Source organism: Pelobates fuscus, chromosome 5 (genome assembly GCF_036172605.1).
Source record: "Pelobates fuscus isolate aPelFus1 chromosome 5, aPelFus1.pri, whole genome shotgun sequence".
NCBI classification, from domain to species: Eukaryota; Metazoa; Chordata; class Amphibia; order Anura; family Pelobatidae; genus Pelobates; species Pelobates fuscus.
Window position 1 is genome coordinate 136,371,739 of NC_086321.1, and position 27,343 is coordinate 136,399,081.

A 27,343-nucleotide genomic window follows, 5' to 3' on the forward strand; every position below is an offset into this window, starting at 1 on the left:
CCTGACAACCCATGCCGAAAGTAAAGGGAATTTAATTTGCTAGCACTATATTTAACCCTAAAACTTTTCAAGACACCATAAAACCTGTACATGGGGGGTACTGTTATACTCGGGAGACTTCGCTGAACACAAATCTTAGTGTTTCAAAACAGTAAAATCTATTACAACGATGATATCGCCAGTAAAAGTGAAATTTTTTTGCATTTTTCACGCACAAACAGCACTTACACGGACGATATTATTGCTGCAATACTTTTTACTGTTTTGAAACACAAATATTTGTGTTCAGCTAAGTCTCCCGAGTACAACAGTACCCCTCATGTACAGGTTTTATGGTGTTTTCAAAAGTTACAGTGTCAAATATAAGGCTTGTGTTTCATTGTGTTTCATTTTTTTCACATTAAAATTCGCCTGATTGGTTACATTGCCTTTGAGACCCTATGGTAGCCCAAGGATGAAAATTACCCCTATGATGGCATACCATTTGCAATAGTAGACAACCCAAGGTATTGCAAACGGGGTATGTCCAGTCTTTTTTAGTAGCCACTTAGTCACAAGCACTGGCCAAAATTGGCGTTTTTTTGCATTTTTCACACACAAACAAATACTAACGCTAACTTTGGCCAGTGTTTGTGACCAAATGGCTAATAAAAAAAGACTGGGCATACCCCATTTGCAATACCTTGGGTTGTCTACTATTGCAAATGGTATGCCATTATGGGTGTAAATTTTATTCCTGGGCTACTATACAGTCCCAAAGGCAACGTAACCAATCTGGCGAATTTCAATTTCAAATGTAACGTGCTATATTTCACCCTGTAACTTCCCAAAACACCATAACACCTGTACATAGGGGGTACTGTTTTACACGTGAGACTTTGCTTAATACAAATATGTGTGGTTTATTGCAGTAAAAGCAAACAGTATTATGACATTGACAGTTAAAATGTCACGTAGAACTAAAAAAATAACAACATTTCTTATTTTCTCCCATTTTTGTCATATTAAATTATGCTACATAGCTAAATATTTGATATTAAATGAAAGCCCTGTTTCCCCTGAATAAAATGATATATAATAAGGGGGTGCATTTAATATGAAAGAGGTGAATTACGGTTGGACAGACATATAGCGCAAATGCCAGGTTTTGTTTAAGTTTTGTTTTGTTCACAACGTGTACATTTGGTTCAGTCCTTAAGGGGTTAAGGACCAGGGCTGTTTTAACACTTTTGTGGTGGTTGTGTTTAGCTGTAATTTCCCGCTCTCTCATTTACTGTTCCCATACAAGTTATATATTGGGGTTTTTCAGGACAAGAAGGGCTTTCTTTACATACCATTATTTGTATCATGTCATATCATTTACTTTAAAAAAAAATAAAATGTTAAAAATGTAAAAAAAACATTTTTTTTTTTTTTTTTTTTACTTTTACTTGAAAAATCTTTTACTTATCTACAAAAGCTAAAACACCTAGTGTTTACATGTTTTTTTGCTTTTCTTTTTTTGGAAAGTTATAGGGCTATAAGTACAAATAGGAAATTGCTGTTTCAAAATATATATTTTTAAAATGTATCAATAGCGACATTGTAACACTGTTATCTGTCATAAATCTCTGAATCACACCTCACATGTCCATATTTTTTTAATGAATATGGGGTATGTCCAGTATTTTTTAGTAGCCACTAACACTGGACAAAGTTAGCATTTATATTTGTTTGTGTGTTAAAAATGCAAAAAACAATTATGAACGCTAACTTTAACAAGTGGCTACTAAAAAAGACTGAACATACCCCATTTGCAATACCTTGGGTTGTCTACTTTTGCAAATGGTATGCCATCAAGGGGGTAATTCTCTTTCCTGGGCTACCATACAGTCTCAAAGGCAATGTAACCAATCTGGCGAATTTCAATGTGAAAAAACGGAAAAATGTAACGTGCTATATTTGACCATGTAACTTCCCACAACACCATAAAACCTGTACATAGGGGGTACTATTTTACACGTGAGACATCGCTGAATACAAATATGTGTATTTTATTGCAGTAAAAGCAAACAGTATTATGACATTCACAGTTAGAATGTCACGTAGAACTAAACATTTTTTATTTAAATTCTTATTTCCTTCCATTTTTCAATATTTTATTCATATTAAATTGTTTCATACCTAAATATTCGATGTTAAATGAAAGCTCTGTTTCCCCTGAATAAAATGATATATAATAAGTGTGCACATAACATGAAAGAGGCGAATTACGCCTGAACAGACAGCGCAAATTCGAAGTTTTTGTTTACGTTTTGTTTTGATCACAATGTGTACAATGTGTACATTTGGCTCAGTCGTTAAGGGGTTAAACAATTGTCAGTATTGTGACTAGTGATAGCAGTGTTTATTGCAGTCTACACTACATGCAATATTGCTGTCATGGGTAGAACTAAGAAAAAGGCAGAATTAGTTGGCACAGCCAATCTTAGCACTGTACTAAAGGGAAAAAAAAAATACTATGCATTCTTAGTATTGAAGACATGTTTGGAACAGTATGGTTATCAGACTATAACAGAATAGTGCATAGTATATTTGTTAGATGTAAAATAGTAATTTTAAAACCATGACAGCAGAGCCATACTAAACTGGATTAAAACTAAGGAATACACCTTGTAATCAGGCACTGTGGGAAGCTGTAACAGTACATAAATGCTGTAAACAAGCAGTGATCGCCCTCTATGCCCTAGCAGAGGAGCTAAAAGGAAGCTCTACAGCAGTTGAACTAGAATTCCTATGAATCACACCCAGCCCCTTTGGCTAGCTCTGCTCTATGTGGTCTATGAGGTTTTCTCGAAACAATTTCACCTTGAGCAAACTTAAAAATTGGACATATATATTTTAACGAAGTGTGTACATTTAACAGGAGTTACTAAAGCTGACAGACAGACATAATGATAATCAAATAAGCATGCGGTGATCAGATATGAGGGGAAAAAAACAACAACTTTGAAACTAGAGCTACCAGTAGCCCTACAGGCAGCAGAGAATAGCTGTTGCTAGGAACCAGATAAACAGGCTCTGGTTTCTGAGGGAGCATGTTCAGAGGGTGGGCAATAGTCCGTTCCTGGTAATGAAAGCGTGACAGTCGTGTATGTGGTGTTCACTATCACACAAATTGCATCTCCACCTTCCTGGGTGTGAGTTATGAATAGAATGTTGCGACTGGAGAACCGGATCTGAAGCAAAGAAATAACAACAAGGCAGACGTGGCAGCGATATGCATGCTAGTACTGTATAGAGAGCTTCCTCCTGTGCTGTCAGCTATGAGGATCCTCTTTCTGGCCTGTCTCAGAGCCCACACTGGCAATTCAACCACAGCAGAGAGAATCAAGTAAGCATCAGCCAGGCAGCCATCCCTCCTAATATGTTTGCCAAATGAATTACCGGTAGTGGAGGCAGCATGCCAAGCTACAGCTTGGTCATTGAACATTATATATATATTTAAATAATGTGCAGCCTTTTCCCAGGTTGGTCCAGTATGCTTGTTATTTGCACAATCCTTTTTGTCATGATCTGTGTGAGAATGCATTGCCTGCAACAGTGGTGTGTGTGTGTGTATGTATGTATGTATAAGTGTATTTTGCAATGTGTGACTATTTTATTGTAAAGTTGTCTTCCTGTGCTCCATGTATGTCATCACAAATTCTATGAAATAAATAAAGTTACATTGATTATATTGCCAATCTACACCTGTTTATTGTTGCTTGGCATTGTTCCTCATTTGGATACACATGTTGTAAATACAATTCGTAAATATCATTCATAAAATAATTTTTCCTAAAGAATAAAAGAGTGCTTATGTTGGTAACTGGCGTGTACTAAAGAGTCTCTTTAAGGCAGCAGTGATAGGCAGAGCGTGTCAGCTGTGAATGTCATCCAAATTTAGACGGAAATGAGTTCGCTAACGTGGAAGTGTAACTTCTGCAATAACTAACTTGTTTAATATATTAGAAAAGAGGTGACAGGCCACAGGCACCCAGTGGACCATTGGTTTGTGTCAGACTACTCAAACATGCACATAGTACCCAAATTTTCTACCAGTATTATATACATGTTGTTTTCCCCAACAAGGACATTGCTGACAGACTGACCTATTTTAGTTTGTTTGCATTGCCATACCTTGTTAGTATAAGAGTTAAAGTGTAACTTTACTACCTCATAGGCATGCTGACTGTAAAGTGTTCATTATAAGTGCCCCCCATGTTTGAATAATTTTTAATTTCTAGTAATCTATTTAGCTTGATACATAAGTATTAAAAAAAAGTAAAAAAATACTTGTGGTGGAGCCAAGCTACTGAACTGAACGGTCGCATGCCTGCTGTGCTCTGTGACCAAAGAACTATTTGCCACATTTTTATTGAATCCAGCCCCAAACAAACCAACCCCACCTGGACCCCCAGGCAGCCTGTATTGACATGGGTCGAAAAATTAAAAAACAAAGGAGGGACAAGCCGAAATCAGGCACGAGCATCAGCGATTTATGGTGGCAGGCACATGGTGCATCACTGCTCGAGATGGCCACCAAATGACCAAACCATGGAGCATGGGGACCTCCACTTACCTGCCCAGCGGGAGCCGAACCCGAACCCGGTATCGGCAACCTCCAAACTGTACTCAACACCTGTAACTAAGGCTGACATGCAAGAGCTGCTGGCAGGCCTATGGAGGGATCTCCAAATGGATATGGCAACGTTCCGCAAAGACCTGCAAGGCTTGACTGGCCTTATGGGTACCCTGGGAAGTGACTCCCAGAATGCAAAGGCACAACTCACTCACTTACAAAAAGAGATTCACACAATCCAACGGCAACATACCGCCACTAAACAGCGGTTTGCAGCACTGGAGGACTCCAGGCGTAGCAAAAACCTCAAAATCAGAGGGATAGCAGTAGCGGTCTGCGAAGCAGAACTACAACACTTCATGAGACGGCTACTAACTGCAATGCTATCCTCCAAACAGGCGAAAGCGGTGATGATCGAGGAAATGTTTCAGATCCTGAGACCAACAAAGGCACCTGTCACAGCCCCACGAGACCTGATTCTGCGCTTCCAAACCGGGCAAGATAAGGCAGCAGTACTGGGAGCGCTCAGGGGGAAAACTCCCTACAACTTTGAGAACTCACTTCTCACCTTTTTTGCTGACTTATCAGGGAGCACTCTGGCATGGCGCAAAACTATACAGCCCTTCACATCGCTACTTCATGAACAAGATATTTCCTACAGATGGAAGGGATCCCATACCCTAGTGGTCCTTCAAGGCAGCATCTTCCACACAGTCCAGGATCTTGAAGGGGCAGCGGCCATCTTAAAGACTCTGGGCCTCCTGCAAGACGCTCTCACCAACAGAGGGACAAGGACTACGGCCAGGACGCATACCTGGGACCCGGCTGGCAAAGCCCCATTTGTGCCGTGGAGGCCCTATGCGGATGCCTACAAAGCTGTCACTACTTGAACTCCAGCCATTGGTCTCTTTAGAGAGCCCCATACCAACATTTACACCCTGACCGCATGAGGTTATACCAGTTTCTGTTTTACTTTTTGCTCTATTTTCTGTTCCAATTTTAGGTCTCACTAATACCAGGCCATACTTAAATAATGCGTTACCACTACACCCTCAGTGTAATTCTCAGAATGCAGCTCAGCACTCCTTATTTTTTACTGTTCACCCACAGTTCGCAAATGATATCTTGACTTGCCAGCACCCTAACACAGCTTACACTTGTGTGGGCTATAAGCTATTATTCACCGCACTGATGTGCGGCCATAGCACAATAGTTTAATACCTATATCGGTAGTTGACGTTTCTAAGCCAGTGGTACGACCGCTTGAAAGTAACGATCTACATTTTCTCTCTCGGTCCTTCGGACAGAATTGTGCTACTGAAGCGTTTAATTAGTTTTTTCCATTTAGTCTACACTAATAAGTGCAGCGAAAACTATCTACATTATACAGAATATTGCGCACGTCTACCTTTTTTAACTGTTTCCACATTGCCAAAGTTGATATAGACGTGTTACTCTAGCTTGTTTAAACATAATAATAACATAAAAATGTGCAGTCAGTATATGCTCAGTCGAAATCTATGCTGTTAACCTCTGTGTGCTGCCGTGGCACTTCACTTAAGTCTGTAATCTACCTGCACAGCCAGAAATCTTCATACTATACTGCCTCACGAGTTCCAACATGGCCTATATTTGCCGTTTCTCGTTATCTCTTCACTATTGGCATATCGGGCCTATCTCTTAGGGAGTATTCTTCCTACTTGTTATCAATACATGTGTTCCCACTTCATGCCTCAACCTAAACAATTGCACTAATTTAAAAGTGCCCATGCCGATGTTAGTCTTACCAGTCAGTACAGTGATTATCTTCTTTATGCTTAAAATATTAGATGTATTATCTTGATTCTTACTCCTATTTTAACAAAAATTGTGCTGACCATTGTACGCCATGCTGATGTTCTATATTGTTATTACTCGGCTTTTTATAGTTGTCGTGGCTTTACAATCGTGTTGTTATTACTCGCACATAAAAAAAAAAACACAAGACGTATTCACCAACATTTGAACTCATAAAAACAATACACTATAAAGTATAACCGGTAAAGTGAGTGTGCAAACCTGCTATAGTAGAGCTTGATTGGAAAACACCAATTGCGCATGCTTGAAATGCTAGTGGTGTGCCAACAGGCTTGTTTCTTAGCAGAACACACCGGGACAGAGCTCTACTTGTATTGTGATGCTGTTCTCCATTGTTCTGCTACCATGCTAGAGCAATCCTTAATTTGAAACCATGATCTAACTATATCTACTAAATTCTCCTCTGGTAAAATCATAGATCCTTCTCCGACTCTCCAGCGCTTCTCTAAGCATACTTTTCTTGCGGACATAAGGTGCTAAATAGATTCAATAGTGGCTGTCTAACTGACAACTACTAGTAAACACGGGTTTTGCAAAGTATAAACAGTGCAGTTTTTGCACAAACAGTGCTTTTTATTCATTTGCAAGGTGGCAGGGAAGCATGTCTGCTCCAATGCTGCTTCATTAAGTTGAAGTGATTTTGATGCTCTCTTTAAAGGAAACTATAGGTACTCAGACCACTTAATTTGAATAAAGTGGTCAGGGTGCCATGTGCCTCCCCCATTTTAATCCTGGAGCTGCACAAGGCCAAGTTTTCATTGCAGGGCTAGCTTGATTCTAGTGGTTGTCAATATCACAGCCTCTAGAGGCACTTTCATGAACCTGAGTGTAAAACTCTATTTCAATCAGATGGTCTGACTGATGCAGTGAAGTGTTTTGCCATGGCTGCACAATGGATTCCCAATGCTTTCCTTTTGATGATTTTAACCAAAGACACTGGCACAGCGAGGTAAAAGGTAATTAAAATACTTTTTTTTTTTTTTTTTTTAAATAACCCTGGTAGCGCTGGCCCAGTACCCTAAACAGTGACTAGGGCAGTATAGTGTTCGGAATACATATTTGTATTCCTAGCATTATAGTGTTCCTTTAAGAGAGAGCACATTCACAACACTCTTGCCCTCCCATGTCTAGATTATTATTTCATATTCTTCAGTAGGATGATATTTTATCTTTAAGAGACCCTCTGATGTTATTGTTAGGGTGCAAGGACTTTATGCGTGCAGTCCCTCCCATTTTTTTGTCCAACAGTTTTCAAATAGCTTGACAAAAATGCATTACTCTCCGTGGATGTATATGCTTATTATTTACTTTGCAATATTGGAAAGATATCAGAAACAGCCATACCCTGTCTAGTGAGATTAGTCAAAACCTGATTTAAGTAGAATTTTGCTATGTGGGTTCCACATGTCCGTGCATAAACCCTTTATTGTGTTTTATTTTATATTCTCCTCCAGGGATCATCTTGAAGCAGCTGGACATCAATGTGTGCTGAAAGATGCTACATCAATAGAGAATCCATTTGAAGTAGCAAAGCTAATCTCTAAAGATATGTTTGATGCAGGACTGGTCATTCATCTGTATAAAGCAGGCAGATTTATGCTGGGTAACTTTTTTTTAGTTCAATATGCATGCATATGTTATTGCCTCTCTTACATGCATTGTGAATAATGTCCAAAGTACTATAGTGACTGAACAGAAGGATGTATACAACATGTTAGGGTCAAATCAAACATTTTCTAGCATAAACAGGAAGCAAAAATAAATTATGAACATGTGCACCAAAATGAAGGCAAAGTTTTCTCACTTAAGACAAGAAAAAAAGTGTCCACCACACTCTGGTACTCAGTCATTTGTACGTAGATTCTTTTATCCAAAACACAAGTTCATTTGAGTCCTGTGAATTGAGACAAATCCACAGATCTCAATAACATCACTTGAATTAAGTCTCCCTGTGCCCCCCCCCCCCTTTAAAAAAAAAAAAAAATAATGGTCATTTTAAAAGTTATATGGAAAAGTTGGAACTACTTTTCCATATGTATAGCCTGCAGTTTGCCAAAGGGTGGCGCTTTAGTCAAGCTCCCTGTCCTTTGTCTATTTTGTCATTGGCTTGTACTCCTCTCTTTCCAATGTCGTGACACTTGCATGACTATTGTGTCATCACTTTACTGTGTTGGCACTTGTTGGATACCGAGACTCAACACAGTTCCGCAGATGGCGCTGGAGATTCTTATCCTGGGAAGGGTATAGGCAGAAGCCATCATAGGCACGCTAACATGGTAGTGCAGTGAACAAAGAAATATTGATATAAAGTTAGTAGCACCAGTCCTGGGCCGCTATCTGTCGTTGGGTCGGTGGAGCTGGCGGGAGGCAAAAACAAGCTGTTAAATGAATGCATGCAGCTGTTTTGTGGATAACCAAGTATGCATTCACAGAGCGTATTCTAAGTATGGTTTATTGAAAGTTGGAATGTGGGATTGTGGCACTGTAGATAAACAAATAAAACCTGACTTAGCTGCTACTCCGCTTCTTGTTTTTACAGTAATACAAATATAATGGTAACATTAAAGGAACACTATAGTGTCAGGAATAAAAACATGTATTCCTAACAATACATGATTAGGCCTTCAGTTTCTTTCTCTGTGGAGTTAATAGGTTATTTTACTTGCCTTTTCTCCACCGCTGCAACACTTTCCATGTCTGAGATCCTCAATCTTGAGGATTTCAGCAAATCCAATGCTTTCCTACAGGAAATCATTGGGAGGCCATTGTGCAGCAGAGAGGAGGAGAACTTTGCAGCACTGGACTAGTAGTTAGCACCTCTATTGGCCATCTGAGTGATTGCCACTAGAGGTGTTCCTAGTTAGCAATGGAAACACTGCCTTTTACAGTACGAAGACTGCAGGGACCAGAACCACTATGCCAAGCTGTAGTGATTTTGGTGACTATAGTGTCTCTTTAATAACTTAAAACATGTCAGGTGGAAAAATCCATATAAATAGTTTTCTTTTTCTTACATTTTTTTTATAATTTTTGTTTCACCCTAGTCTAGTGGCATTAGTAAGGGTTGATATACATTGTTGCAGAAACCTTTTATTAAATGGAACATATATGTGGTATGGGGAAGAACCTAGATCATGTTGTGACAAGAATGGAAATGTTTATTAATAATTCTTTAAATTTATTTCCAGGCACCAGAATCCCATTTGGGGCTATATTTGGGGGAACAGATATCAATGAAGATGTTAAAAATGAAGAGAAATTTCGTGTGATGGGAGCTGTGCTTGATGAAGCCAGGTAATAATGTCCTAATCAGCTATTGTGTCTGCATTGCCACATTTCACACACATTTTTCCTTTAACACATGAAGTTGGCGTGATTGGATGGTGACTTGTTAAATGCATATTACTGTGGTAATGCCTTTTTCACAAATAATGTGACACTGACTGCACAGCTTCCTCAAATTCAATGAATCACCTACTGAAGTCAATCAATAATTCTTACTTCCTCTTTTAAACATTTCAAAAAGAAATGAAAACGTGTTTTCTTGTTCAGGATTAGAAGAACAATGTACGTGTATCAGTGTTTGTCTGAAAATATTGTATCGGTATGTCTATTTAAAAAACAAGCTTAAGTATTGATACGGTCATTGTGCTGCATTTAATAGTAATTGTGAAAGAATGGTGGCTTTTATGTTAACAAAAGCATGTAAACCTAGAAGTGAATAGCAAGATATCTCACTGGCTAGGTTGGTTTTGCATTGTTTTTGAACTGTTTGACTTCTTACCTGGGGTCCCAGTACGCCACGTCCTTTTCTAATGCAAGAGAACTGGAATCTTCTAAGCAGGTACTATTGTTGGCTCTCCTGCAATGCATTGCTTAGCTCATTGGCTGAGAGCAATCAGTAGATATTGCTCTCAGCCAGTAAGCTAAACCCTGCATTTCAGGGCTTAGCTCAGTTGAGCTTACAGATGTTGCTGCTTAAGAATGTATGGCTAGCCTGTATTAATAGTGGAGTGGAGGCAGGAAATGGTGGGCTCCAGTCATTCCATGCATACACACTTCTGTAACCCTTTGGTCACATGCTACCATTAATGGTGCTGGCCATTATAACTGCTGAGCAGACTGGCATGCATGGGCATGGGGAGTGTTACTGCTTTTCTGGGTAGGATGTACCCTTTGGTGTCATTGACAAGCCTCCAAAAGAGCAGACCATTTTATTTATTGATGCCATGCATCCTTGCGGAAACATTTCTCCCACTTTTCTTCCTAAAGCACTTTAACTTGCTGAAAAGCATCATGCGTGAAGAGTGTTCCCTCTTTTTTCATTTTAAAACAAAATTGACAATTTTAAATTTAGAAATTTACACTTTTACAAATTAACCTGGTAACTCCCCCTGGCTTCAAGAAGACAACAGGTCCTGTCATTTCCTGGTTTGGTTAGCTCAGTGGAGCTAGACTCTTAGAAGCAGCAACTGCAAACATCACCTACCATATTGAGCTGAATTGCGAAGTCTGTGATGGGACAGTCGCAATAAGTCTGGGCGCGGCTACAAGGTGAGGGCTTGCAAAAGCTGCAGACAATAGAAATGCAGCTTTTGAAAAGGTATTAGATATACAAAATAAAACATTACATAATTAAGAGCATGCGTGTTGTTATTTGTGGTATATCTACAAAACCGTAACTTATTTATTTTGTATTTGCTGGAGTGCTATAGTCACCAGAACAACTGCAGCCTATTGAATTTGTTCTGGTGTGTAGAATCATTCATTACCTTCATGCTTTTTGTTGTAAACACTGTCTTTTCAGAGAAAAGACAGTGTTTACATTACAGTCTAGTGATAACTTCCCTGGCCACTCCTCAGATGTCTGTTAGAGATCCTTCCTGGGTCATGGCTGCCTAAAATGCATCCAAACATTCAGTATCTCCTCCCTCTGCATGCAGACACTGAACTTTCCTCATAGAGATTCATTGATTCAATTAATCTCTGTGAAGAGATGCTGATTGACCAGGGCTGTGTTTGAATCATGCTGGTTCTGCCCCTGATCTACCTCCTTCTCAGTCTCAACAGATCCTATGGGGAAGCATTGTGATTGGATCAGGCTACCAATTCTGATGATGTCAGCAGACTGCCTGTTTTTTTTTTTAGGCAAACCTCATGCAGAGTTACAGCTTCTGGCTTGAATACAGTAAGATGTTGCTATATTTATGGAAGCATGAGGGGACCAGGGGGGCTAGATGGTGGTTTTAACACTATAGGGTCAGGAATACATGTTTGTATTCCTGACCCTATAGGGATCCTTTAAGATCATGGACAGAAGGGATAAATCGAACTTGCTGGAAACCTGTTGTTGAATTACGAGACCGTTTATGCAGCTCTACTCAACTCTGTGCTTAAAATAATAAGTTGTTTTTAATTTCTTTTGTATGTAGAATATGTTTGTGCTGGTGTATTATAATTTTAGGTTTTTCTATTAACACAGAGGTAGCCATTAACAGGACTTGAAAGTGATTGAGGAAACTGTGTATCTTTAAGTTCCTATATATAACAAGCCTGTGTGCTTTGGAAGAGGAATTGAAAGTTCTTTAGTCACATTGAGGGTACCTGCCATTGGGTATTGTGTAAATTTGGATCTTGCATCAGACTTGAGAAAATACATCGGGAAGGTTTCACTAGTAGGCAGTCACTGTTCAAGTGAATATGAAGATTTTTTTTTTTTTTGGAGAGTCCCTATCCAATGCAGTTGTTATACAGATATACAAAATGCTATGTTTTCTAGAGTTTCTGCTAGTCACAGGCAGAGGCGAATAGCAGAAGTTGTCATTGAGAAGGTCATGCCATCTACATTTTTAGTGTCAAGTACTAGCCTTAAATTTATTAAAGGAGCACACCACTACCCAAATACCAAAAAAAAATCACTGTTCAGTAGATATAATAAAAACATGCGTGTATTTAATTTTTTGACATATATCTAAAAACAACTTGCAAAAGCTGCAGTTCTCTTGTCTGCAGCATTTGCAAGCCCTCCCCTTCTAACCCAGCCCAGACTTTCAAAGTAGGTGTTCTGGACAATTGCCTGCCTCTTGAGTTTAGCTAAACAAGCAGTAAATAACAGGATTTGTTGTCTGATTGAAACTGATAACAAAGTCAATTTATAAATGTGCAAAATTCTATTGAAATCTGAAATTTTTGTAAAATAAAGAACTTCAGCAAGCTTGGTTTATGTGTTCGGAGTGTTCCTTTAAGCATTTGGCTTACACTGGAAGGGATAAAGGATAAAGGCGTGTCCACAATTCGCAAATATTTATATATAAACTGGAATACAAATGGTTTACTGATTAGTTGTTAAAGGTTTATTAAATATTTATTTTCCTGAACCATTCTTATCTCAAACTCTACTCACAAACTATACATTATGTGAACTATCAGCTTTAGAAAGTTGATTTTTCACTTACTATCACAGAGATTTCTTTGCTTTAGATCTGAAGTTTGCACACTTTATTTTTTAAATAACAAACCTTGGTTATGTTATACACCTTTTTTTATATATATATGTGCATTTTGTTTATTGAAACTCGTTTACATCATGGGTGTCTAACCAACGGCCCACGGGCCACATGCGGCCCGGGACTTCTAGCAGTGCGGCCCGGTTGCCGTCCGTGCTGCCAGGCAGAGAGTGAGGCAGGGAGCCCATTCAGTGGCGTAGGGGGCTCCAGGAGGAGGAATATGGAGGCTCGCAATGCTGTGCTGTCCACATGCTCCGCCCTCACGGTGTTCTTAGCAGATGCACTCTGACACTCTGTGCGGGTGGTGCTGCGGCGGGAGAGTCTGGAGTCCGGATCAGCAGGGAGCAGCAAGCAGGTGGAGGAGCAGGGTGGTAAGTGCTTGCTAATATTGTTGTGGGTTTTTTTTTTTTGTTTGTTTAAAAGTGTTTGTTTGTTTTGTTTTTTTGTGCAGGGGTCTTGAGAGGGAGCAGATTTTTTTTTGTGAATGGGTTTGTAGGGGGACAGGGGTCGTTGTAGAGGTAAGGGGCAGAGGTCTTTGTAGAAGGCGGGGCAGGAGTTTTTGTGAATTGGGGTGGAGGGGGTTTGTAGCGGGTGGGCGATTTTTGTAGAGGGGGGACTGGGCAGTGGTTTTTGTAGAGGGGGGACTGGGCAGTGTTTTTTGTAGAGGGGGGACTGGGCAGTGGTTTTTGTAGAGGGGGGACTGGGCAGTGGTTTTTGTAGAGGGGGGACTGGGCAGTGTTTTTTGTAGAGGGGGGACTGGGCAGTGTTTTTTGTAGAGGGGGGACTGGGCAGTGGTTTTTGTAGAGGGGGGACTGGGCAGTGGTTTTTGTAGAGGGGGGACTGGGCAGTGGTTTTTGTAGAGGGGGGACTGGGCAGTGGTTTTTGTAGAGGGGGGACTGGGCAGTGGTTTTTGTAGAGGGGGGACTGGGCAGTGGTTTTTGTAGAGGGGGGACTGGGCAGTGGTTTTTGTAGAGGGGGGACTGGGCAGTGGTTTTTGTAAAATGGGGACTGGGCAGTGTTTTTTGTAGAGGGAGGGGGGCAGGGGATTTGTAGAGGGAGGGGGGACTGGTCAGGGTTTTTTTTTTTAGAAGGTGGAGGGGAGGTTGTATAAGTGGGACTAGGCAGTTTTTTTTAGAAGGGGGAATGGGCAGTGGTTTTTGTAGAGGGGCAGGTGTTTTGTGTGTGTGTGTGTGTGTGTGTGTGAAGGGGGGGGGGAGGGGAGTTAAAAGGTGGTTTTTTATTTTTTTATTTTTTATTGCCTGCTGTTGTAGTAGGCAATAAACAAGAAAAATTAGAAAACATTTAAAAAATATATATATTTTAAAATAGTGGGTGTTTTTATTTACAATTGAATTTGGGCAGGGGTGCCAAATGCTCCAGGTACGTCCCTGAGTCCATTACATTCTGTGCTGCTCCTGCACAGCTTCCTCACCGCTCCTGGCAGTGAGCTGTCCGCCTGGGTATGACGTCATCCTGGCATCATTGCTGGGTGCGCAAGGGATCTGTGCATGAAGAGCACAGAGGTCCCAGGCTCCAGCCCAGCAGCAACCACTGGCCACCAAGAAGAGGATCCACTCCAGCGCTCCCAGAGCAAGGTAGGGAGGCTGGGTGGACCTCTTTAGTATTAAATGTGTGTGCATGTGATTTTTGTGTATGTTTTGTCAGTGATTGGCTGTGTGTGGGGGAGTTGGCAGGAATCTGTGGACATGTCTGTGATTGGGTGTGTAAGTTTGTGATTATGTGTGTGTTTTTGTGTTTGTATGTATGTGATTTGTGTGTATACGTGTGGGATTTATGTATATGATTGTGTGTATAGGTCTATGATTGTGTATGGGTATATCTGGGTATGTTTGTGTGGGGGGTTTTCGATTGTGTGTGGGATTTGTGACTGTGTGTACGTATGTGACTGTGTGTATAGGTATGTGATTGTGTGTGTATCTGTGGTTATGTGTGCATACGTATATGCATGTGTATGTGTTTAGTAGATAGCTCCCTAATTTGATATCCTTAAATATGCCAATCCCACACAAGGATAACAAATAAGGGAGTTATCTACTAAACAATTGAAATAACAAAATTAAGAAAAGGACTTTTAAAGATATTACTTATATACATTATCTATAATCTATAATATTTGATTGATGTGTGGCCCAAGACAATTCCTCTGCATTCAATGCGGCCCAAGGAAGTCAAAAGGGTGGACACCCATGGTTTACATCTTCTGGTTGTGCTGTAGGTTTAATGTATTTGCTTGGTTTTAACATTTGCAATTGCTCTTTTTCTTTTTATTATCATGGTTTCATGTTAATTTCTTCATTACTGAAATACCATTTTTTTTATTAACGTGACAGTCACTCAGGCAGCCACTAGAGGCTTTAGACTAACAGATTCAGTTATTGAAACTAAATGACATACAATGTGCTTCTAGAGAAGCACTGGATGTATGTGGACAACGAATGTTAGTTTGAATTTCATAACATGATGTCATTGCAGTACAACTCATTGCTAACTGAGTAGACTCATGTTTGCAAAAAAAAAAATCAACAAGGGCTAGAATGCTAATCCACTTTTTGTTTTTGGTTGTTGGAAAATGTTGTCTAAGACCTTGCCCACACATATAGCTGTTAAGTAAAATGTTTAAAAATATGCTTGGCTTTTGTTAAAATGCTGCCCACAGATTTCTTGTTAAACATTTCAATTAACATTTTCTTACAGGTTTGCTGTGGCATTTACTTACAAGATCAAAGAAATTGCTGCAACGCACTGGGTATGACACTGACAAATTAGCCCTTGTACTAATATACTTGTACTGTATTAACCCTTTCAAAAGTAAGCGATTGTAACATATTGCTTTGGGGAAGCCTTTTGGTAGGCTATTGACCTGGGACATTAAGACACTCTGGAAGTGAGGGGAAACATACGATTGCTTCATTTGGATATTTATAAATGGGAATACATAGAGGTGCATAAATAGTACATGTTATTTTGATATAAATCGCTACACATGACACATTTTCTTGGAATCTTAAAAGCCAGAGCTAATTGTTAGGAAGCAGATAAAATGTTAATATTCTCGACTTTTTTCTTTTTCCTTGCCTGCAATAAAACAAAACTTGTTTATCTTTTTATTTATATGTTTTTCGCAGACCGACCATATATAAATCTGCCTATCTATCTGTTTGTCTCTATGTCTATCTATATATCTTAAACTATTAACTATGATTTTTAAAAACATATCTGTTCAACAGTACTAACCACTTTAAATAGCAGTTTATAATTATAATGTTATAATAAAGCTTTCTGGTAAGTTGACATGATATTTAGGTTAGGGTTAATATTGGATTTTGTGTGAAGCCTAAAACTGTAACAGTCCTAACATCTCCTTCTACCAATTCTATTAATCTCCTTAACCCCTCCCCTCATTTTACATGAAAATATCGATCTACCCTTTAATTTGTTTTTTTTTCCTGCTGGAGGTGAGCAGTTTCTCTTGGTATTTACCACGGCTGTCTCTGAGCGCTGTGATAGCACTCTGTCCTTGGTCCCTCTCTATTTTCTCTTTATACTGCCTCCCTTGGGTCGGTCTTCCTCCACTGGCATCACTCTCCATAGCTGAGGATTCAGGGAGAGCGAACTGAGGGGATGACATGGACATCACGTACAGTGCTCTGTGCAGGTGTCAGACTCCACTATAGCACAAAATTAATATTAGCCAGCCCATAACTCTTTTTTGAGTTAGCAGCAGAGGGATTAATCTCTCTATGTACAGTGTTTCATGGTGAAATTCTACACATACAGACTCCAGACATCATGCACATAGTAGTAGTTATGATGCTTTATGAGTTTCTTTAAGGAACTGTGGTCCACAGATTCCATTGATCTCTATTTTGTAACGTTGACCTTTATTATCGATATCATCTAGATTATTCTCACACTGACAAGAATGCTACTTTGCATTGGCTAAATCAGCTACATGGTGTTGCTGACAAAACTTGTACCCTTTCATTAAGACCTTTCATGTCTAGTCTTATCTGCTAATTTCACTCTGTTGTCATATTTAATTTCCACAATTGTTTTTCTGCAGTCAGACTTTGTGAGTATCAAAGTGTTCATATTGTGGATGCCTGTCTTTATTGTGGTGTTTTGGGTTTTCTATCCATTGAATCCTTTTAAATGTGGCAATGTTAGTGACGTGTAAGTCCACCAGTGTGCCCAAATATTCATCAATCAGACCAAGAGGCAACTTATGTGACTGCCCAGAACCATTAGCTGGTGTATGGGTCATTGGTTCCATCCAATCATGTAGTGGAACTCCAGCCTCTCACATCCTATGTGGTTGACTGTTGGGTCATGCCACACAGATTCAATCTTTCAACAAACTAGCTCAAGGGAGTGACTCCACCTCAGTAATAAGGGGGCTTTTGAGAACCATGGGAGAATGGGTAGAGGGTTGGAGAAATGTTAAAACTTAAACGTGGGGAGGTTAAATACATAGATAAAAACGTGGATTTTGTGACCTGGAAGTCAGGTTTTGATTTAGAAACTATCAGAGGAAAGGACGAGTTAGTGAATATGATAAGGAGTTGGCCAAATTAATACTAAACAGTGTATGAAAAGATAAACATTATTAGCATCATAACATGTCGGCTTGCAAATGCCAGAAGTTTAGAGCAATACAACTGCTAGCATTATTGTCATGAATATTATCACTGAAACTGTGGTGTGATCTTCCTCATGACTTCATAGGTAACAAAACAACAAATGGGAAGAGGTTTATAAGCCAGCACAGAATTAATTAGTTTTTAGGAAGTGATATTTGAAGATTCTGGTTATTATGTTGAATTACATTCATTGTAGGAATATGCAAACCAATGAATGGTAGTAATATTCTCCTTTCAATAATTTACACGTCAGATGGAACACTTAGTTAGGTAGCAGGACACTATAGCGTAAGGAATAAATTCCCAACGCTATAGTGTTCCTTTAATACTAGATAATGGCCCCTGACCACAAACAGCCCAACTCCTAGTGGAGGTATGGCTAAGGCAGAGATTACTCACCCACCTCTAGCCGTACCAAGTTAAATCCATTTAAAATACCATCAAGAAGCACTGTAATATGCAAAGCCCCTGTCTATTCAATCTTGCAATGTAAAACATTGCTGTTCTGTTGGAAGTGCAATGTTTAAATTGCAGGTTTAACAGGCCTCTAGTGACTGTCTTCCTGACAACCACTAGAGGTGCTTCCTCTGCTATAAATTAGGCAAAACTCAGTTTATATATCAAATTGATGCAATATGGTGCTTTGTTACATATTCACACTAGCCTCCTAGTGCTTCCCTATGGGGAATCCGTGGCATGGCTGAGATCATCAACACTGATGATCAGCATGGGCAGAAAGGAAGTAATACTCTTCACACGGCAGATGGAACACCTCGCTATGTAGCAGGACACTATTATGTAAGGAATACATTCCTAACGCTATGGTTTTCCCTTAATACTAGATAAGGGTCCTGACCACAAACAGCCCAACTCCTAGTGGAGGTATGGCTAAGGCAGAGATTATCCACCTACCTCTAGCCATACTAAGTTAAATCCATTTAAAATATCAGCAATAAACACTTAATAGGCTGAATGTGGTGACACTCTTAGCCATTTACAACTGCCCATTACTGCTCGGGCAAATGCTTCCACATTAGCCAAATCAGATTATAGATGGGCTGCTAAGGACTTTGGTTTAGCATACACATAAAAAAAAGACTTTAATGCTGAATGGAAGGATGGTGTCAGGGTTCTCCAGAAAAAATTACCACTTCAATGAGATGCAGCAGTTACAGTGGTTCTTCCAAAGAGTTTTATTTTGCTCTCTTTTAGGCATAAGAATTCCCCTTGCAGGCACTCTGAAATCGGTGCCTAAAACCCTGCTATATAAGGTGGTGTTTTGTTAGCCCAGTTATGACTGAAATGGTTGAGTACACGGATTTAAAAATTGCACCCACATACTTTTGGTGCTGTAATGTATATCCCTATAATACATGACTGTGTACAGTGTGGATAAACATATTTTCAAGTTCACTCTCTTTATACCTCAAAATTAATAAAACACGGAGATGAGGGTTAGATTATATTTTGCTCTTATTCATTATTTGTTTCTGTTCTTTTTCTTTTTTTGTTTTAGCCACATGCAATGCACAAAATACATATCACACCTCAAGGTAAGTTTTTTTTTTTTTTTTTTTTTGTGAATTTATAATGAAAATTTAGTTTGTGATAATATTAAATTATAGAACTGGGAAAGATAAATGTATATTGCGTTTTAATGAATGTTTTGCTGCCTATTTTAGCTGTACTTACTATTCATTAAGTGTTTTATTTTTAATTCAGAAATATTAATAAAATGGGTTTAAAGGGTTATTCCAACCACCATGGGTTATTCCAACCACCAAGGGTTATTCCAACCTTCATGGATTATGTATGTGCAATATTTCTCTTTAAAACAATGCATATACAGAGTCATTTCTAATTGTGTGCCGGGTGCTAGTTGTAACTTGTACCCCAGCACTCGGGACATTGGGAGAACTCTGTTCGTCCCTGGCATGGAGAGCACACATGTGCTCTGAGCTGTCAGTAGGTTCAATCACTCTATGAGAAGCCTACGATGGACAGAGCGAGGCCTCTGTGACATGAGGATGGGGTATAAAATGCAACAGCCGGAACTTTGCCTGGCAGGGAATTCCAGGTAACTAAAAATAACTAAAAACCTTTTCCAGGTTCAGTGTAAACCTTTAATTATGTAAATTGCATTACCTTTATTTTTCAAATACTTTCATTCGTTTTAAGAGCTGGATTTTTTTTCTGACAATCCTACAACCATGAGTCTTGCGCACGTTCTAGAGATACTGCACAAATTTAACCTCATCATATTAGTTTTAGTTATTAATAGTCTCAGTATTTTACAAGTTAGCTTGTAGAATTCTTAGCATGGCAATTCTTAACCCCCCCCGCTTTGAATGGGTTAAATATGTAATTGTTCATTTAACGTAACTGTGTCCTTTGTCCATGGTATCGTATAGTGAATGTTGTCCTTTCTTATTTGGTTCCTCAACTTCTATATGACTTTTCAAAATTTACATACTGTTTAAAGAGACTCCATAAGCACCATAGCCACTACAATTAATTTAATTCTATAAAAGATGTCCCTTGGTTTTCTGTTAAAGGGTTACTCCAAGGTAGGGGGGGAGGTGTCAATGGAACTAGTAGTTGAATACTCTGCCAGTGGGACAGTATACAGGCGGGGCCTGGCGGTGGCACATATGAAGTGTCACCCATTAAAGATAATAAAAATACTAAAATAACAGGTGTAGCCGTGGGATTTAACACTATATAATCAAGCTCAGGAGAGCGCAGGAGGAAATATGTATCTGCAAAAACAAACTATAAAAAAAAGTTGTAGGCAAAAGGTAATAGAGAGTCAAGTCACTGGAGCACTGGTGGAGGTAACCCGCTTTGGGCTTCCGGCACAAACATCGTAATCCTCTCCTGGTCCCAGGAGGTAGATGTCGCTGGCGTTGGGGTATTCTGCCCGGCAGCTTACTCCGTCAGGCCAAGTTGTTGGAGGACATCTGCGATCTCTGAAGTGTCCCCAATCTTCAGTGGACCTGTTTCCCTTGGTACAATCAAAATTCGTGGGGAAAACCCACTTGTACAGTACCTTGTTTGCGGCTAGTGCCAGTGTCAGAGGTCTTAGCGACTGTCTACATTCCAGCGTGGCCCTGGATAAGTCTGGGAAAAGGGTAAGACTTTGGTCCTCGAACCGGAGGGGTGACTCAGTGTGGACTGCCGCCATAAAGGCTGTGCGGTCCGTGCCCAGCTTAAAGCGAAGGATTACCTCTCTGCTTGTTCTCTGTTCTCCTGTGGGAGATCCGGCAACACGGTGCCCACCATCAAGGGTGATAGATTTTGCTTGTTTAGCCTGAAACAGCACGGTGAGCAGTCTCCGGAAAAAGCCGCGTAATTTAATATTTTTTCAGCGCCTCTTCTCTTTTAGAACAGCAATGTGGGCCTGGTTTTGCTTTTGTGACCGCTGTATGGCAGAGAGTTGCTGCTCCAGAGCGTCAATGTGAGTCTCGTGAGCTGCCGTGTGTAGCTCCGTGTCATGGAGTCAGGCTGAGACTCCCGTGATATCCTCACGGAACTGGCCAATGTTGGCGGCGATATTGCGGCGTAGTTCGTCCAACAGGTTCCGCAGACTGTCTTCAGTTACCTGGGGTTTGTTGACTGGTTTTGGAGGTGGGTGAGGGGTTCTACCCTCCAGTCTCTACACTTGGTCTGCTTCCCTTGGTAGGGATTCCTCGCTGGACGTGCGTGGTAGTCCGTTCCGACAGAGGCGCCATGACAGGTCTCTGCGAGGATTATGGCCTCCACAGCAGATCGCCTATGTCTGCTGTCATCTGTGGGCAATCAGGCTTATATTTCTTGCGGCAGCGTCCCATGTCACCAGGTAAGTGTCTGCGGTAGGAAGTGCCGATAAAGCTTGATTTTCCACGTTATTTTTGTGGAAGCCCTCTCGGAGCTCTGGCAACATGCGACCAGGCAGCTTGGATGATAGCTCCGCCCCCAACATCAGTTGTTTTAAGTGTTAAAGGAACAGTCAGGAACACAAACATGTATTCCTGACCCTATAGTGTTATAACCACCATCTGGCCCCCTCATGCCTCCCTAAATATAGTACAATCTTATTTGTATTCAAGTCTGCAGCTGTAGCTCTGCATGCTGTTTGCCTCAGAATAGCAACCTGTCTGCTGACATCATCAGAAGTGGTGGCCTGATCCAATCACAATGCTTCTCCATAGGATTGGCTCAGACTGACAAGGAGGCAAATCAGGGGAAGAGCCAGCACAATTCAAACACAGCCCTGGACAATCAGCATCTCCTCATAGAGATGAATTGAATCAATGAATCTCTATGAGGAAAGTTCAGTGTCTGCATGCAGAGGAAGGAGACACTGAATGTTTGGATGCATTTTAGGCAGCCATGACCCAGGAAGGATCTCTAACAGACATCTGAGGAGTGGCCAGGGAAGTTATCATTAGGCTGTAATGTAAACACTGCATTTTCTCTGAAAAAGACAGTGTTTACAGCAAAAAGCCTGCAGGTAATGATTCTACTCACCAGAACAAGTCACAGTAGAGAAAAGAACAACAACAGGGTAAACCATTTAGTAGATGAGCTCCTTTGAAAAGCGAGTAACCAAATTAAAACGGAGGAGATGCTGATTGGCCAGGGCTGTGTTTGAATCATGCTGGCTCTGCCCCTGACCTTCCTCCTTGTCAGTCTCAGCCAATCCTATGGGGAAGCACCGTGATTGGATCAGGCTACCACTTCTGATGATGTCAGCAGACTGCTTGTTTTTTTATGCAAACAGCATGCAGAGTTGCACCTTCTGGCTTGAATACAATACGATTTTGCTATATTTATGGAGGCATGGGGGGCCCAGGGGGGCTAGATGGTGGTTTTAACACTATAGGGTCAGGCATACATGTTTGTGTTCCTGACCCTATAGTGATCCTTTAAAGTGGAGAATGCAGACCTCTCTAAAACTGTCCAAGTGCCAATAAAAATGATCAATTATGGGCATATATAGACCCATAATTGCATTCACATATACACTAGATAAATCAGTTCTAATAAAACAGTTTGCATGTGATGTCTTTAGTGTTGTATTGCTACCCTAGCTCTTGCCAAGTTTATTCATCCTTCCTCCTATACACAGTAAGGTGTAGATTCAATATAATACTGCTTCTGTATGCCTGATACATAAAATATATATATGCTTAATGTATGTACATATAGGGGTGATTAATATGTATGTGTAATGTATTAAAGGGACACTCCAGGCACCCAGACCACTTCTGCCCATTGGAGTGTCCTGGGTGCCAACTCCCACTACCCTTAACCCTGCAACTGTAAGTATTGCAGTTTTCATAAACTGCAATAATTACCTTGCAGGGTTAACTCCTCCTCTAGTGGCTGTCTACTAGACCGCCACTAGAAGGCACTTCTGGGTTTATAGCACAGATTTTCTGTGCTATAGCATCGCTGGACGTCCTCACGCTATGTGAGGACCTCCAGCATCGCTGAAATCACCATTTGAAAGCATTTTTAATGCTTTCCTATGAGGAGGTCTAATGCGCGTGCACGGCATTGCCTTCAGCAACCTGGAATGGGGGGTGAGAGGGAGAGGGGACCTGCAGTGCCAGGAAAATGGTTTGTTTTCCTGTCACTGGCGAGTCCCTTTAACTGTATATGTCACTTTAATTTTCCCTTTTCATGTCATTTCCTTTGATGCTTTTTGTTTTCTGTTTTTTACTATCTTCCTTTTCATCAGTCTTTATTTCAGTTTATTTTACTCTGGTCTTTCCTTTTCACCAATCTCTCTAAAATTGTATTTTACAAACTCCCATACACATTGCACTTTACTAAGGGATATGCAAACTCCTAGTACACACTGCACATTACAGAGGGCTCTGTAATATCCCAGTATACACTGCACATTACTGGGAGCTATGTATCCCCTAGTACACATTGCACATCCCAGTGGGCACTGTAATATTCCAATATACACTGCAAATTACTAGGTGTTCTGTAATATCCCAATACACACACAAGTCATTTATGTGGGCTCTATAATGTCCCACTACAGTCTGCACCTTACTAATGGTTCTGTATATTCCAGTACACACTGCACATTACTGGAGGCTCTGTAATATTCCAAATACAGCCTGCACATTACTGGGGCTCTGTAATATTCCAAGGACAGTCTGCACATTACAAGGGGCTCTGTAATATTTCAAGGACAGTCTGCACATTACAAGGGGCTCTGCAATATTCCAAATACAGCCTGCCCTTTACTGCGGGCTCTGTAATATTCCATGTACAGCCTGCACATTAGTGGGGGTCCTTTAATATGCCTGCCAACACTGCACATTACTAAGGGCTTTGCAATATCCCAGTACACACCGCATATTAGTGGGGGTTCTGTCATATCCAAGTATGAGGGCACTGTAATGTATCGCTTGCACATAATAACACTGAGACAAATGTCCTCAACATATTAAAGTTAGTTTTGTAAGATAAGCTTGAAAACAAAGAAAGTAAAACTTAAACCCAGAGGACTAATGTTATTTTTGCTTCCTCTGTGTTTTTAGGGATTTTAACAATGCCAAATGTATATTTCAGCTGTGAAACATTTCTACATGATGCAGGTAAATTATTGTTGGATTTTAAAGGTTCGCTTCTATAATTGGTGCTTTTCATGTGAAATGGGTTTACGATTTACTGCAGCTAAGTGTCAGCCAAAGGGTTACTGTAATTTATGTCACTAACTGCTTCAAACTACTTATCACTAGCAAGAACAAAACCATTAACCAAAAGATCAGAAACAGCGGTTTTCCCAGCCTGTCGCACAGACACTCCAGCTGTGCGTAACAAATTGACAAATGCAAAAGAATAGCTTCATCACGTTTGTAAATACATGTCATTATTCTATACCTGTGTCCTAGTTTTAAACTGAGCCCTAGCAGGTTTTTTCATCCTCAATAAATCAGAGTAGATCAATCACACCTGAGCTTTATACATCTTTGAATTCAAATGAGCAACACTTTACTCCCCTAAGTAGTGATTTTATTCCTGGTTCATTTTAACCCTGTCAGCACTAAAACTACATTAAGCGAAAAAAAACATACATGTCACAGAAAGTGATTTGGCTGTCAAAAAATATTGAAGGAGAGGTCACATTATTGTATTTCCTGGTAGTGTTTCAAGAATTGTAATGTGGTATTTCCATATTGCCATGCCCTTGGCAGTAAAATTTCTTAAAATACTGTTCTGCTTGGATGATCCCAGAATAATTTTGACAACAGACAAGACCTACGTGACTCAAAGTTTTCATGTTTATGCAATGCCATTAAAACGTCACCGTATTTGAGCTTTGATTGTGCTGCAAATCCTGATTGCTTTAGAATTTTCATTCTGTTAGAGGTTCTACTACTTCCCCTTTCTCTATTTAATTTTATTAAAATGAAGTGAATAAAATGTGCGTAGAATTGTCTGAGGGTTCTTCACTAAACTGTGAACTTTTGTGAAATGACTATTGAATATCAAATTTTATGCGAAAATAGCCGAGCTAGAAACTATTTTTTTTTTTTTTTTTTTTACTTTTTACAGATAACCTAGATTGTCCTAAAATGTTAAATTAGCTGAACACTTCATGAGATTTTTGAACACCAAATAAATAGTATATCAAATACTAAACATATTGACAAAACAAATAACCAGGATTGATTTTGTTATTTTATTATTTAGGCTTTTTATAGTACAATTTTTTTTTTTATTCAATGCTTTGCATGTAGCAATTTTACTTTATACATCAATAAACTACTAAAAAGTAGATCAGATCAGAACCATATTCCATTTTTCCTCTAGTTCTAGAAATTTTCAATAAAAATACCCACCTGCACACGATAGCATTACCGTTACTTGATAAATAAAAGTACAGGATAGAGTACATGACGTCCGTCTGAAACCCATGCCTCTAATGTCAAGTATCACACTACCATCTGAATTCTTCCGGGCACTATTATAGTATTTATCTGTTCACTGATAAATTAATTCTATCACAAGATTGTATCACAGATGGAATTATCATAAAACAATATTGTAATAATAATAATATAAAAATATGTTCTATGTGGTTAACTACAAAATGATTTAACCCATGTTGGACTGTACACAGTACATCTCATTACAGAAGTTTGCTTAATGAAATTCATTTATATTTTAATTTACTTTTACATATTTCCCTTATTCTTAATGCCAGGAATTCAGCAAAATTTAGGGAATTTGAAAATCTTTGTCCTGATCTGTGGTCTTAGGAGAGTCAAAGATCCGCTTTATCTGGTAGAAGAATTTGCAGGTGAGCATATTTGTATAATTCTTCTGAGCTAAGAATGTCCTCTTTAGTTGTCCTACGTTTAATGTTTTCTTTGCAGAATTGTATAAATATTTAATAAACTCTTTAATATCAATATTCAAATATACCATATTTTTTGTTTTATTTCATTTTGTGGCAGTTGATGTGTAAGAGTCTCCTTATATTTGTACTGCGATTTACAGTATTCTTAAAGCATTTACCCAGATAAGTTTAACGCACAGGAATAGAGTATGTTAAGGTCCCTGCTTAACTGAGCTTACATGTTAGAGGTGACACAAAAGGTATGGTAGAGGCGATACAAAACAATGCTTAGCTGTTTTTTGTTTTTTTTTTGGATGACAGTTGCAGGAGAGGAAGCAAGGTGCGAGGAGGGAAAGCTATTAACCTTTTAATTGATATGCTTTCCTGAAAAAGTGAGTGTTTGATATTTTTTTTGGGAAGGAACAAAGACTGGGTAAAACTTTAATGGAGCAAGGAAGGGAGTTCAATAGGAATGGTATGGTACAGCCCTAGAGAAGTCTTGAAGTTGGGCGTCAGATGTGAGAGTATGAACAGAGGATAGACACAGAGCGATGGGGCATACTTGTGTGCTAGGGAGGGATTTGTAAGCAAGTACCAGAATTTTAAATTGAGCCCTATATCTTATGGGAAGCCAATGTAGGAACTAACAGAGGGGGGAGGCGTGGGAGGTGCAGGTGGACAGGAAGATGAGCCTTGCCACTTGAATGTAATGAAGCAAGTTGCAAACACGAAAGACCAGTGAAAAGCATATTGAAGTAATCAAGTCAAGAGAGGATAGTGGCATGGAACAGGATCTTAGCCGAGTTCGCCATTAAATAGAGGTAGATGCGCGCTTTGTTTTTGAGATGAGAGAGGCCAATTTGGCGTTTGACTGGCCTTGAGGGGTAAAGGAGAGGTTGAAGTTAAAGAGAACACCTAAGCAGCAAGCCTGCAAGGTGGAGTTGATTGTGGTGACATTGACTTGGAGGGAGTAGCAACACTTGAGGGAGGAAAGACAAGAAATTCTATTTTAGACAGGTTACGTTTAAGGAAATAATCAGCCATTTCATTAGAAATAGCAGTGAGGCAATCTGAGACATGAATAAAGAGGGATGACAAGAGATCAGGAGAGGACAGATAGATTTAAATGTCATCTGCATAGGAATTCTATTGGAAGCCAAAGCTGATCGGTTTACCAAGGAAGGCATTGTAGATTGAGAACAGTAGGGGACCATGGACCGAACCTTGAGGAGAACCACAGAGAGGGGTCGCAGAGAAGATGCAGACCCAGAGAAAGAAACATTGAAATAGCTCTGGTTAAGATAGGAGGAGAACCTGGAGAGAGCAGTGTGCAACCATGGAAGATATCTCTCTCTATTCTCTCTCC

The 27,343-nt window shown here is 39.8% G+C and overlaps 1 protein-coding gene across 2 annotated transcripts in view; it reads left to right on the top strand.

Annotated features, from left to right (window-relative positions):
* The first annotated feature begins 3,099 nt into the window (after nucleotides 1-3,099).
* Nucleotides 3,100-27,343, top strand: part of GLT1D1 (glycosyltransferase 1 domain containing 1) — a 108,736-nt gene continuing 84,492 nt past the window's right edge. The window contains exons 1-7 of one of the 2 annotated variants that reach the window (XM_063454341.1): nucleotides 3,100-3,509; nucleotides 7,915-8,063; nucleotides 9,649-9,754; nucleotides 15,682-15,733; nucleotides 19,144-19,180; nucleotides 24,173-24,229; nucleotides 25,843-25,938. In XM_063454341.1, coding sequence (XP_063310411.1) covers nucleotides 8,009-8,063; nucleotides 9,649-9,754; nucleotides 15,682-15,733; nucleotides 19,144-19,180; nucleotides 24,173-24,229; nucleotides 25,843-25,938 — 403 coding nt within the window. In that variant the 5' untranslated portion in view covers nucleotides 3,100-3,509; nucleotides 7,915-8,008. The remainder of the gene's footprint in view (nucleotides 3,510-7,914; nucleotides 8,064-9,648; nucleotides 9,755-15,681; nucleotides 15,734-19,143; nucleotides 19,181-24,172; nucleotides 24,230-25,842; nucleotides 25,939-27,343) is intronic. The other variant, XM_063454340.1, reaches the window with a different exon arrangement.